At 36.8% G+C, this 14,973-nt stretch overlaps 1 protein-coding gene across 1 annotated transcript; it reads left to right on the top strand.

Annotated features, from left to right (window-relative positions):
* The first annotated feature begins 1,649 nt into the window (after positions 1 to 1,649).
* LOC121730765 lies at positions 1,650 to 3,285 on the top strand. Its single transcript, XM_042119936.1, has 2 exons — positions 1,650 to 1,746; positions 1,831 to 3,285. Exon 2 carries the CDS (start codon positions 1,846 to 1,848, stop codon positions 3,283 to 3,285), a length of 1,440 nt encoding a protein of 479 aa, XP_041975870.1. The 5' UTR covers positions 1,650 to 1,746; positions 1,831 to 1,845.
* Positions 3,286 to 14,973: the final 11,688 nt, after the last annotated feature.

The following is a 14,973-nucleotide window of genomic DNA, read 5'->3' as shown; positions in this document are numbered from 1 at the left end:
ACGCCTATGACGTAACACTACCCCTTCAAACATCAGTCGATAGTGTTCGCGGAGTTATCATGTCTTTTCCTCCGGGCTCCTCACCTCACCAGCGGTTGTTGCGGGGACGCCGGAGAGAATCTCCTGAAGGAGGTCACGAATCTGTGCAACCTGATGCTTCGTGGTAAGGTTGCATCAGATATCGTAGACATCCTGTATGGAGCAAACCTCTGCGCGCTGAGGAAGAGGGATGGTGCTATTCGTCCGATCGCGGTCGGCTCAACATACCGGCGCTTCACTGCAAAGATAGCCTGCAGATCCATGAACTCGCTATCATCATACTTCCAACCCAAATAACTTACTTTTGCCTGCAAAGGTGGCTGTGAGGCAGCCGTTCACTCTTTTCGAACTCAAAAAAATCAAAAAACACTGTATACTCAAAAGTGGATGTTAAAAACGCTTTTAATTCTGTAGAGAGGGTCGCCATGTTGACACAGATAAAAACTAAAGCCCCCACCATTTTGGCTTCCATGCTACAGTGCTACCGAGAACCCACTAAACTTATTTACCGGAACCATTTAATTCAATTTGAAGTTGGCTGTCAACAGGGCGACCCTCTAGATCCAGCAATTTTTATCCCGGCCATCGAACTCCTAAATTCCAAATTCAACGTGTGGTATCTAGATGTCGGGACTCTCGCCAGTGACGCATCTACAGTTCTTTCGGATTTTCAGACCCTGATTCGCGAATTCAAAATTATAGGTCTAAATCTGAACGTAGGGAGTGTGAGCTCTTCGTCCCTGATGATTGCGAGAATAGAGACGAAATAATATCCAGTTTTAAGGCCGTCTCCCCAGAATTATCGGTGACTGAGAAGAGTTCACTTTTTCTCTTGGGTTCACCTATTCTAGCTGATTCGTTTCCGGACTATATTAATGAAAAAATACAAAATTTTAGTGAAAGTTTGAACCGTCTTCTGCAAATTAACAGTCACATGGCATTTACTTTGATTCGGCATTGTTTATTCGTTCCCCATATGTTTTGCGGTATTGTCAGCTCTGGAAGTTCCCACAACTTCTCCATAGCTTAGATGACACCCTAAACCATACGCTCTCCACAATTTTCAACATCGATGAAGGTTCCTGGACTCAAGTCACGCTACCAATAAAGTTCGGTGGCCTGAGAATACGGAAAACTTTTTACGTAGCATTACCGGCGTTCTTGTCCTCAGTTCACGCAAATCGTCAAATAATAGCCAAAATTTTAGGGCCCTCATCTTGCCCATTAGACATTCCCTTTGCGGACGAGGCCAAGGACGCCTGGAATATCACTAGTGCCGGCAGCGAGGTCCCCAAAAATACATCTTCATAGAGGCTCTGGGACTAGGCTTGCCAGGTGTCCGGCTTTAGCCGGACATGTTAGGCTTTTTGCAGTCGCGTCCGGCCAAATATGTACGTGTTTGGCCTGTCCGGCTTTTGTCAGGCTTTTTGTCAGAGTGGCGATTCGTACGACGATGGGCGGACGAGCGCCCGACCCGAACGGACAAGGGCGAGCGGAGAGCAAACTATCTTCCGGCCCGCGATTCGCGCCGCGCCGCGCGTCACGCGTGGCGTGCGTGAGCGTGGTTACCCCGCCCCGCTGCTCGCACCGTCCTCCGCAGACAGGTTCGCGCCCGTTAGTCTGCCCTAGGAACGCGTGGCGTTTGCGCGTGCTTGGCGTGTGTTCACGTACAATTAAGTATTTCAGTTAGCGGCGACCGTATTTTTGGTGAGTTAGTTTTATATTTTCCTATTTGTAGCATTAATGTGTTATTGACAAACCTCAAATACAAGTACAACATCTTTCTTTCAGATCTCTCTATTAGTCATGTCGAAAAGAAAATGTATATTTTCTGACAGTTTAAAAAGTCAATACAAGATGTTCAAATCTGGCAAAGAGCCATGGGACGCAAAATGTGTAATTTGTGATCAAATAATTTCCATTGCTAATAAGGGCAAAGCTGACTTAGAAAAGCATTTAAATACCGAAAAACACAAAATGAAGATTCGTAGTACGGCATCTACATCAAGAATTGATATTTTCATGGAATCCAATGCGAACTTAAATCTTCAACGGAGCGTTCGGGCCACAGAAGCTACTCTGGTTTATCATACCGTTAAACATCACGAATCATTTAACTCTCTAGATTGCACAGCTCCACTTTGCAAGAGTATATATCCAGATTCGAAAATCGCAAAAGATGTAACCTGTTCCCGCTCAAAAGCTGAAGCTATCCTAAAAAATGTTTTAGGCCCATTTGCCCAAGAAAATATGTTAAAAGAAGTGTCAAAAATCAGATACTTGAGCGTCTCCACAGATAGTAGCAACCATGGTGCTATTAAGCTATTTCCTGTGCTTATACAATATTTCAACCCTGAAAAGGGAGGAATTCAAGTTAAATTACTGGAGCTACAGGCCTTACCGAACGAGACTGCTGAAACAATATCCACTTACATACACACCATTTTGACGGACAAAAACTTATTGGATAAATTAATAGCTTTTTCAGCGGACAACACCAATACTAACTTTGGCGGTAGAGAGAGAAGTGGGACCAACAGCGTCTACAGTAGACTCAAATCAGCTACTCAAAACGATGATATGGTCGGTGTTGGATGTATTGCACATATCTTCAGCAATTCCGTACATCACGCAATCGAATCTTTACCAATCTGTGTAGACAGCATAGTGATGCAAATGCACAACCATTTTGCCAGCTTCACAGTTCGTACTGAAGCTTTAAAAAAAGTTTGTTCAGAATTGGAAATTGATTTTAAACGTATGCTTAGCCATTCAAAAACCCGCTGGCTATCTCTTTATCCCGCCATAGAGAGAATCTTGCAAATGTACGAGCCATTAAAGTCATACTTTCTTTCACTGAGTTATCCGGCCAGAACATTGCAAATGTTTTTCGAAAATGACTTCTCTGAGTGTTATTTATGGCTCTTACATTCTTTCATGTCTATATACCAAAGCCGAATCAAACACACTGAAACTGCTGATATTTCTGTCAATGAAGTAATTGATCAGTGTTCGCAAGTAGTGGAAAATATAAACGAAAGATTGGAACAAAATTTTTGCCCCATGAAAGTGACCGAAATTTTACGGCGTTTATCGGAGGCTCGTCGGGATGAGGTAGAAGATTTTAAACAAAACATGAGAAGAATGTACAATATTGCCAAAGATTACCTGAATTCCTGGACCAGTGAATTTTGTACTGACCTAAAACACTTTCAGTGGATGACTTTAGCTAATATTCCAAGCTAGGAACAAGGGGCAAAAACGATAGACACTTTGTCTAGAAAAAATGTACAGTTAAATGACAATAAATTTTTTGATCAGTGGCAAAACTTCATAAAATTTTTAAAGCAACACGAAGATGACTCTGACTTTAAAAAGCTGTTGGCACATCAGAAGTGGACCTCGTATTTTAAATCATTTAATAATGAAGAATTTTATTCGGAACTGCTTAAGTTGGCAGAATATTATTTTGCAATACCAGGCCACAATGCCAACGTTGAAAGAGTTTTCTCTTTAATAAACGCCCAGTGGACAAAGGAACGCAGTAGACTACAAACAGATACAATTGCTAAGATGATGTTCTTGTTATGCAATTTAAAATTAACATGTAAAGAATTTTACGATATGATTTCTAAGGAAAACGAAATTCTTGACAAAGTAGGTGCAAGTGCCAAATATAACTAGATTTTGTTATTTTTTAAAGATTTTAAATTGTTCTATAAATACCTACTATAAAGTAAATTCTTACCTAGCCGTAAAATTAATATTATCTTTTTGTTACTTTCCAGAAGAATGATTATTTTTATTTGTTTTATTATATTTTTTAGTTTATAGTATTAAGAATGCCAAAAGAGAGCTATATTCATTTGTTTTTTAGTTTTAATAATATTTAATTATCTACAAAAGACTGATGATCCATTTGTAAGTAAAACTGTAATAGTGTAACTTAATAAACATTTCAAATTCGTAAACGAGTTTTTTTATTATAAATATTATGTCCATCTTTTAATAAATATCGAATATCCTCACTTTTCACCACGTATAAATACTTTTTTCAACAGCCCAGCTGTAAAAACATTATGTTTGGCAATAAAAAAAACATGTCCGGCTTTTAGGCTAAAATGTCCGGCCTTATATAGTGCGCAGTCCGGCCTTTGCATTTTATGGCCTGGCAAGCCTATCTGGGACAGGCCCGTCTACGAACTGGTGCGTAATAAACTTTTAATCACGTCTACCAGCGTCGCAGAACGGGCTCGACGGAGAGGTGGGAGTCGGGAGCTTGGCTGCAGGCACTACCATCCAAAAACACAGGATCATTTCTGGAACGAAAAACGTTCCGCCTAGCCACTGTGTTTGCGGCACGCACGTAGACAGCTACGGTCATCACCGGCAAGCCCCGCTACCTCCAGGCCTCTGAAGCGTTCACCGTTCCAGGACTCAAAGATTAATAAAAACTCCAATAAGTCAAGTAAGTGTAAGACTTTTTCAGTATTATTGTAAGGGGCTGATTATCGATCTATGGTTGACCAAATTTTTAAATAAATTCATAGTTAAAAACTCTATGTTGTCCTATTTTAATTTTTATCAATATATAATTGCAATCTTCTCAAAGGAAAAGTGCCTGATATTGTAATTATTTAGTAATTTGTGGCAGAAATAGTTGTAACATTTAACATAAATTAATTGTCATGTTACAGGACAAAAGTGGAACCTGCTTGGGTCGTGTAACTAGAGTCTAGGCGTGTCGCAGCAGGGGAAAAAATTAGCCAATGCTGCAATGATAATAGCAGAGGCCTCCCGAATAAATGCAGAAACTGCTCACTTAAATGCAGAATTTGCTAAGATGCATTATGAACTCATGGCCAAGTTGATAGAGACTATAAAAAAGTGAAATGTGATACTATTTTATTAATAGTTTCTTATTAGTATATAAGCATCTATTATCTAAGCTTAACCTGATAATTGATACCAACCCTTCATTTAAGCTGTCTGAATATCATTGGAAGGTAATTCAGGTACAGGAAGCCTGTGCTAGTTGGTGATGTTGTGTAATACAGCACATGCATTAACAATCTTAGCCACAACATGGTGATTGTAATGTAGTACTCTATGTGACAACCGACTCCGCCAACGGGCCTCTCAACTGTGTTTCTTGTTAGGCAATGCATAATAATTGTGTAAGTATCTTCTGCATTGCCAGGTTGTGTGTCAACGATTGGTGTTAGAAGCCAATTTCTCCATGGATATCCAGAGTCACCTGCTAAGATAATATATTTTATAATATAGTAGGTTACATATCTACAGGAGATGGGGTAAACACTGAGTTATTTGACTGCAGACTGCAGACCGGGCAACTTACTGTTCACTACACATACATAAAAAAAAAAAAAAACAGAAAAAGAAAATGTAGATCTGTTTGATGTAGAACGCATAGAGGCAATACCATCTACACAGAGCAGTACTACCTCCGCTGACTTTTCAGAAGTCACGTCTGAAATTTATGAAGAGAAAGAACTGCATGGGAAAAGCTTTATGCTCGGATTAATTGAAAAAAAAAACACATATTTATATAGGTGTACCGGAAAATTATTATTGGTTGATAATGTTTTTTGAATCACAACTTAAAGTAATGTCTTTAGATACCATTATAACCTTGTATAAAATTAAAAATAACATACCTTTTTATCAAATAGCCTATATGTTTCAGGTATCGTTATCAACAATATTATGGAGAATATTTTTTAAAACATTGTGTATTTTATCACAGTTTTTTCAACAATTTATTTATTGTCCACAAATACAGGACATTAAAAGACATTTACCGTCATCTTTTACAACCAGTAAAGAATATTCAAATGTGTTTTGCATTATAGATTGTTTCGAGATAGAAATAGAAAAACCATCAAATTCAATACAACAGTCCCTTATATGGTCTCAATACAAGAATGCAAACACTCTAAAGTACTTAATAGCCACAACTCCAGATGGTTTTATTAACTTTGTATCTATTGGATTTGGTGGTCGTATTTCTGATGCAAAAGTAGTAGAGAAGAGCGGTTTTTTGGAAGTCCTACCTGAAAACTGTACACTTTTGGCAGACAGGGGGTTTAAATTGTGTAATGTGTCGAGCTAGAGTACGGTCACGCTCCACGTTATGCACACGCAGCTAATATTAATTATCAATTAATATTTTCGCGAATCGCGCGGCTGATTGCCGCTGCACGTCACCATGGCGCTCGTGGCGAATGAGTTGCTGGCGTTCATCCAGCACGCCATCGACACAATAGACGAGATCAGTATACTGCAGATCTGCAAGTCCTTGTTCACCAGCGAGGAGATTGCCCAAGGAAAGCAGTTGCTGTACGAGACGCTCGGTCAAAGCGCGAATATGCCATCGCGACGGAGGGATGGAACTGAAAGAAGCGTGCAGGATATAATATCCTTGCTGAAGCAGACGGATCCGGATGAGGTGCCGGCTTTTGTGGCGAAAAAACTGCACAAGCTGCCCCCCGTGACGCTGGACCACGTCGACGTCGTCACCCTCTTAAAGGACATCAGGTTCCTGAAAGAAGAGTTGGCCGAAGTTCGAGGTAGACTGCAGGCATCAGAGTCTACGATCAGCGATCTACGTAATGAATTATCACAATTACAGAGTGGTAATTCAATATGTAGGTCACCTGATGCCGCGTTCGTAACTCGCCGTCGTGGTGCGCAAGCGGTCACGTTCAGCCCGTCAGCACTTTCAGACGGGTGAATGCACGAGCACGTCATCGCCGCCACCGCCGCTGCCCCCGCCGTTCGCTCCCCGCCTGCAACGGAGCCGAGGCCGAACTACGCAAGTGTCGCCGCTTGCCCCCCGCCTTCTCCCCCGCGTTAAAAAAACAAAGGGAAAAAGAAGGCCCCCGCAGAAGAGTGTCCTCTCTCCAAAAAGGACCGAAAGTGCGATGATGACGGGTTTATAAGAGTGGAGAGGAAGAAGAAGAAACCCGTCGTCCGCAACCATCGCGGCACCGCACCCGAAAGACCCGAGCAGCTGTTGCGGCGTGAGACTCCCGCGACGCCGCTGTACGTGTCCAGGCTGCACTGGTCCACGACGGTCGAGCAGGTCGTGGACTACATCAGGAGTAAGACCCACTTCGTCTTGAGGGTTGAGCGTTTGGAGTCCCGCCACAAAGTCAATTTTAGCTCCTTTGTGGTGAGGGTCCCGACGCATCATCTACCGACCTTGGAGAAGGAGGAATTCTGGCCGATTGGAGTCGTCTACAGGAGGTTCCGAGGACGACTTCCGAACACGTCGCGCCCCACGTCGCAGACAATACGTGTTTAGTGTTAGCTTTAGTTTATATGTTATGTATGTTAGTTAGTCTATAAGGTATACATAATATGGTGTTAGCTTTAGTTTATATGTTATGTATGTTAGTTAGTCTATAAGGTATACATAATATGGGCCAAGATGCCTGATTTAAATAAATAAATAAAATAAATAAATAAACATATAGAAACTTTGTTGAGCAGAAAGCACATTGCACTTCTTCGCCCACCTATTTTGTCAAACGGTAACAAAATGACCAAACAGGAAGCAATAAAAAGTAAGGCAGTAGCCAGCCTGCGTATTCATGTTGAGAGGGTAATCAGGAGAGTAAGACTATTTAAACTTTTAAAATCACACTCGGTGGTTAATAATAAATTTATTCAGCATAATATGGATGAAGCTGTTATTGTGGCATGTGGATTAAGGCGCCAACTCACCGCGGCGCACTCGTGGACGTGCACGGATTTATTTATTTGACTACGTGGGTCAACGTTTCCGCTGCCTATGTACACGCTTCCGTGTATCTCGTGCATACAGCGGGCCTAGACAAAATCCAAGCGTTTTCAGTGGAAGCGTTTTCCGCTCACGCTAAGGACTTGACGTTAGCGTGTTGAAATTGGTAGACATGTGACACATGGAACGCTGAACGCCCATTCCGCAGCGTTACCCGAAACACTCTATAATTAGTCTATGGAATAGTGTGTATCAAATGTCAACTGTCAAAGAGTCAGTAGCTGTCACTGTCAAAAGCAAACGCGCGCTTAGAATATTATTCAAAACTCAGAAGTGTTGTTGAAAGTTATTGAAGTGTTTTATTACAAAAAAGTTAGTTAAACGACTGTGCTATGGAGTCTAGACTTCGTGCGAGTCCCGAACAATTTAGTTTGCTAATAGAATTTATGGAAAGGTAGGTTTTTTCCGAAATCTGTCATTTATTTTAATTTTTATTCGCATTTTTAACTATATTGGACCCTATGATTGGACTTACTTGAGATTAAGGAATGCATAATGTAAACAACCTCACAATGGTGCACTTATATCGCTGCTTATAAACTAAAGCGCCACAAATCAAAAAAGTCTGAAAACGTTTTTAATTGAAAAATGTTCCCGAAATAGGCCTTTTTTTATATTTCACGAAGACACCTGTCAAATTTGGCCTCTGAATTGCTTATTTACATAAGCGCCCTTTTGGCATTTTCGAACTTTGACGCAGAAGTTTGGCGCGAAACGGCCATATTTTAGTTGCGACCCAAACGTCAGCGCGAGCGCACGTCTTCACTATGCGAAAAGGCCACATCGCGAAAAGTAACTGGTGTTGTAATTAGTTTTATGTGCGACAGAGCCACATTTTGGAATACGTCCGTTTTGCATATAACAAATGCAAGTAAGTAATTTTTTTTGACAAAGTGCCAGGTTTTGAAATATGGCTGTTTAGCAATTAAAACATGCTTGATATGATTATTTCGTGATAAGCCAAAGAGTTGTTTCTGCGAAACTTCTCTTTTGCATAAAACATTAGAGTAATTGTCCCGACTTATTTTTAAGCTAAAAAGCTTAGTAATATATTTTAATTTTATTCTTAAATTTTGATTATTTATAGTATTCATATTTGCTTCGTTCAAACCTACGCGACCAATTATTATTATACTTAATATTTTTGAGTACTAATAGCAATCATTAGCCCTTGGGGCCCTATTATTTAATCTTGTCAATTTAAGAGTAAAATGAATAAAATTCATCGAAATTATAGTGAAAGATATAGTTAATATATTATTATGTAATTTTTAAAAAGGTTTATTTAGGGTTTTATTTAGCTTATGAAATAAAAAGCAATAACTAAGCTTGAATATTGTAAATTTTATATATTAGTACTTACACCACTGTGACTTACTTGAAATTATTCCCTCAACTTTATAACATGATACTTAGAGATTTATGAGATTACTTATTATTATACTCACACGTCCACTCGAGCATTGTATTCATTTTTACTTTCAGGATGAGCCGCAGTAGCAGGATTTTAAACATGATTTTACCTGAAAAGGAAAAATGAGAAGAAGACTCTCATATTCAAAATCACAATTTACCAAGTGATCAGCACTTGCTGAATCATGATTCTTCTGTGATTATTGGCTCTGAACCTACTAACTTACATGACGATTCGTTTGATACTGATTCTATACCAGATAGTCAGATAGGCCTTGATATTAACTTCTCTTTTGATGATGACATTGAAACTGAGTTGGACAATTTGAAGAAACCAAATCTAGTTATCGAAGAAAGTAGCTCAGACTCTGATAAAGATTCTCAAACAAGTTCAGAGAGTGATTCTAGCAGCAGCCTGGGTCAAAAAGACGATGATTTTTCATCAGAAGACAGCGAAAGATCCCGACTACCAACATAACTCTTCAATTGAGTCAGATTCAGATAATTTTTCGCCAAAACCTGCGACTTCTGGAGCTCTTTTTAAACAGTCATCGCGATTAGGTAAGCAACAACGTTCAGTAGATCATCAAAATTTCCAGCAGGTGATGGCTTTTTTGCCCCCTAATTTCGTTAAAAAATGTAGGTACTAAAATATTACAATTGTAATTATTTTCTTTTTCAGACAACATTGATAGAGAAGCACTCACGTCTGGCAAACAACCACACGACATGATTAACAAACTTTGTGAAGTCAATAATAGTGCAACCTTTTTCGATCTCCAACAATCCAATAACGACATTCAATCACCCAGCGTCCTCGATACTTACTAACTTAACGTAGATGCTCAGTCAGCCAATGTCGATATCCAACCCACCAGCGTCGATAGTCAGTTGCTCATCGTAGATTCGCAGCCAGTTAACGTCGATATCCAGGTATCAAGCGTCGATGCACAATCTCCCTGCGTTACTTCTGGTTTTCAGTGCAGCAGCAATAACCGCAAAAGGAGAGCTAACCCAGAACTATGGAAAAAAAATCGCACAAAGTTTTTAAAAAATAGTGGTAAAGCATATATTTTTTTTTTATTTATTTATTTAAGGTCGCTTTAACATCAGGGTCATTAGCGACCACAACAAAGAATACATTACAGAAGACTTAAATACATTTGTATAAATTTATCATTTTCAAAAATTGTAGAGTTTTAATACATCCATTTTCATCATTTAAACATTCTTTTAGATCGGTAGGTAATTTACAATAGCTTCTTTCAACATTATAGGATAAACATTCAACAAGGAGGTGAAAAACAGAAAGAAAACATCCACATTTGCATTTGCTTTTTTCAGTCTTAGTAATATTGTGAATATGGGTGATGTTTGTATGTCCAATTCGCAATCTGGTTATAACTACTTGATCATTTCTACACGAAAAGTGGGCAGGAACTTTATCAAATATAGAATTTCTAATAGAAAATAATTTAGAGACATTGCCTGATTTCCAATTAATGTCCCAATTGATTTTAATTTTGTACTTTATATATTTCTTTATGTCTGAATATGTAACTTTATTTGTACATTCAATATTTATTTCATTAGTTGTGTTATAATATAAATTTAATTCTACTTTTAGATACTTTGGAATCCATATAATTTTAAAATTGTAATTATTTTGCAAAAGGCTTATAATCCTAAATTTTAAATCCATGATGATAGGATCCTTGTTTTTAAGGTTTAAAATAGCAGTTAAACATGATTTTGATGTGGTAAAAATAATATATTTTTGTTGAGAGGAACTTTCAGAAATGATTTGAAAAGTTTTAATCAAACCCATTGCATCCGAACTAAAAACTGAAAAAATGTCCAAAAGTTTGTATATATATTTTTTGTTTTTTATTAAAACAGAACAGCTTGGTTGACTATTTATGGTGAAGCCATAAGTATATATCTTTTCGTAATCAGAAAAGGTATTCATAAATTCATGAAATAAATCTTTAGATGCTATTTCTTCATTGTTTACTAATTCAAAACTTACTGGAATCTCATAATTATGCCACGGGCAAAAAGGTGATAAACGTTCAGTAAAAATTGGAGGTGAAATAATATTTAAATCTTTTATATATTTAGCGGCTCGAATACGTATTGGTTGGGATAATTTAGGTTGTTGTAAATATTCGGAATCAACAGCTAGTGACTGGGAGTAAATTTTAAAAGGGCTATCAGTCCGAGATGTAAATTTAAAGCCATACGATAAAACTAACTCCCTCCTTCTGTACTCTAATGGTGCTTCATTAGCTTCTGCCAAGATGCTCATTATTGGGCTAGTCCTAAAAGCACCTATACAAAGTCTAAGTGCTTGATTTTGTATTGGGTCCAGAGAATTAAGTGTGCGTTTTTTTGCAGAATCATATAAAATCGATCCATAATCAAGTTTCTGTCTAATTAAAGCACGATAAGAATTTAATAAGCACCTACTGTCAGCACCCCATTTAGTAGAAGATAATACTTTTAATATATTTAACCTCTTATAGCACTCAGATTTTAGTTTATTGATATGATCTATCCACGACATCTTTTTATCAAAAATGAGCCCCAATATCTTTAAGTTTTTAGCTTCGTTTATATTATGTCCGTTTAAATTTAACTGTGCATTCTTAATTTTAGCTCTTTTTCTGGTAAGTATCATAAATTCAGTTTAGGTTTTTGAAAATTTAAATCCTGACTTATTTGACCACTCGTAAAGATTATCTAATGTATTTTGTAACAATTTTAAAGTTGGTTTTAAAGTTCTACCACTGCAAGTTAAAGTTAAATCATCAGCAAATAGAAACCCTTTTACAGGTTTAATAATATGTGAAAGAACATTATTTATTGTTAACAAAAACAAAATTACACTAAGCACGGAGCCTTGAGGAACGCCATTTTCTATAAACATTTTGTCAGAAAGGATATCATTAATTCGCACTCTAATAAATCGGTTTGAAAGAAAATTTTTAATAAAGCCTAAAACGTTTCCCTTAATACCTATGTCCTGAAGTATTTTTAGCACTCTGGGTTTCCAAACCATTTCATATGCTTTTTCAATATCTAAAGCTACAATAATTACATAATTTTCATTTGCAAAATTGTCGAGCACCTCTGTTTCTATATTTATTAAATGATCCATGGTTGATCGATGCTGCCGAAAACCAAATTGATTAGGAGAGAGGTAATTAATGCCTTCTAGATACCACTTAAGTCTTTTGCTTATGATTTTTTCTAATATTTTGCATAAATTACATGTTAACGATATTGGTCTATAACTTGAAGGTAAAGATTGTATTTTTCCTGGTTTTAATATTGGAATAACTATGGCCTCCTTCCAAATATCCGGGAATACTTGCTGTTTCCATATAAAGTTATATATGCAAAGCAAGTAATTAAGACCACTATTTGGTAGGTTTTAAATTATAATATTCGGTAAATTATCGGGCCCTGGACTAGAATTTCCTACTTCTGATAGAACTAGCAAAAGTTCATGCATGTAAATTTCACTATTAATCGAATTAGAATTATCTAATGTATCAAAACTGTAATTTTGTAATTGATTATTTTTTATTAAATTTCTAAATTCATCGCAATAATTATTCGAGTTAGAATTATTGGCAAAAGTACGAGCTAAAATATTAGAGACTTCGATAGGATTACATGTATAAGATTCATCATCTTTCTCTAAAGATATGCCATTATTTCTTCTGGTTCTATTATTAAGACAGTTTATCTTTTTCCACATATCTGCTAGAGGCGCACTGTAGTTAATAGATGACACCCAATCTTCCCAATACTTTTTTCTGTGTTCCTTAAGAATTCTTCTGCTTTTTGCTCTCTTTTTCTTATAATCTATTTGGTATTTAACTGAAATTTGATCTTTATTGGAATGTTTTTTGTAAAGTCTAACTGCTTTCTTAGCTTCTTTCACGGCTATTTTACAGTCTTCTGTCCACCAAGGTAAGTATTTTTTATTAAATATTCCAGATGTTGTGGGAATGGCCTTTATTGCTGCTTCGTATACTAATTTGTTAAATTTGTCAACAATTTCATTAATAGAAAATTCACTTAACCCATTTGGAGATACTTAATTGTTAATCTTTTGATCAATTTCATTACGAAACATATCCCAGTCACCTTTATCAAATTTCCACTTTAATGGAAATTTTATATTTTGAGATGATAATTCATCAACTGTCGTTTGACTTTTAATACTTATTGGGAAATGGTCGCTGTCATATAAATCGTCCAAAGCATTCCATTCAAAATATGGCACTATATTTTGTGAAGCCAGCGATAAGTCTATATTACTTGTGCGACCAGTATTGCAATCAAAATGAGTGGGTTGGCCGTTGTTTAAAATTAACATATCTGTATGTTCATCAATCCAATCAGCTATTAATTTACCTCTATAGTCACATTTTTCAGAACCCCAGTAAAAATGGTGGCTATTAAAATCGCCTACTATAATGTAAGGAATAGGAAGCTGTTCAAGTAAATCATTTAATTCTTGTAAATTGAGAATTCTACTATTTGGGAGGTATATATTACATATTGTTATAGGGAAAGGCAATTTAACTTTAATAGCTACTGCTTCCAGGTTTGTAACTAAATTAATTTTTTCTGGAATTGTGTAAGTTTTAACAAATATTGCGACTCCACCACTAGCCCTGTTACCTGTAACCCTATTTTTGTAAAATGAATCGTATTCTTTGATATTAGAACAATGATCTCCTGTGAAATTCGTCTCTTGTAAGCAAATGTAAGTTGGAAGTAATCTTTTTTTAAGTAATTGTATATTTTCCAATCGTCTATAGTAGCCGTTAACATTCCACTGTAAAATGTCCATATTATTCATTTTAAATTTATAGAAAGAATAAAAAGCGTATCAACTGATTTTTTTTTAATAATCTATGAATTACCTAACATTTGATGTAGTTTTTTTGTAAGTCTAGAGCATCTATTTTTTAAACTTTTATTAATTTTACAGTGTAATGTGTTGCACATATAAATGAGATCTTTTATGTTATCAGTATACGAAAGAACTAGATCTTTAACATTTTGTTTACCTCTTGAATTGTCTAATAAACTAATGAATTGGTCTAGGTTACTAGGAAACTCACTGTCTTTCTTTATTTCATCAAAATCGTTTCCAATACTTCTCCAAACATCTTCTTCATTCTTAGAATCGGATCTTTTTAACTTCTTCTTACTTTTCTTTTTTTCTTTATCTGTTGAAATATTACTGCAACTAGATTCATCAGTTTCTCCTTCCATATAATCACTCTCTTCGTCTTTATTATCTTTTTTCTTATTTTGTAATGTAGATATTTCGCTTGTTGATGGAGAATGGATTCGTTTTATTCCTTTCAGGTTTTCTTCCGGGAGCTGAAATGATTCAGGAACTTGTGGTGTAATAAACTTAGTACTAAATGAAAGATCGCCACGGATACTACTTTCTTGATTAGCACTTCTTATGTTAGGTGGTTGAGCATTTGAAGAGAGTTGAGTTAATTCTGGCATAGGAGATGTGACAACAGGAGGACTAAAAAGAAGATTCTCGGGATTTCTACTTTCATAATTTTCAGTTTCGGTTTCCATATCTAGGGGTTGCATATTGGAAGAAATTTTGGTGCAATTTTTGGCTAAATGACCCATCTTGTTGCAGGTGAAGC

Source organism: Aricia agestis, chromosome 1, assembly GCF_905147365.1.
Source record: "Aricia agestis chromosome 1, ilAriAges1.1, whole genome shotgun sequence".
NCBI lineage: Eukaryota > Metazoa > Arthropoda > Insecta > Lepidoptera > Lycaenidae > Aricia > Aricia agestis.
This window is presented reverse-complemented; position numbering and strand designations above follow the sequence as displayed.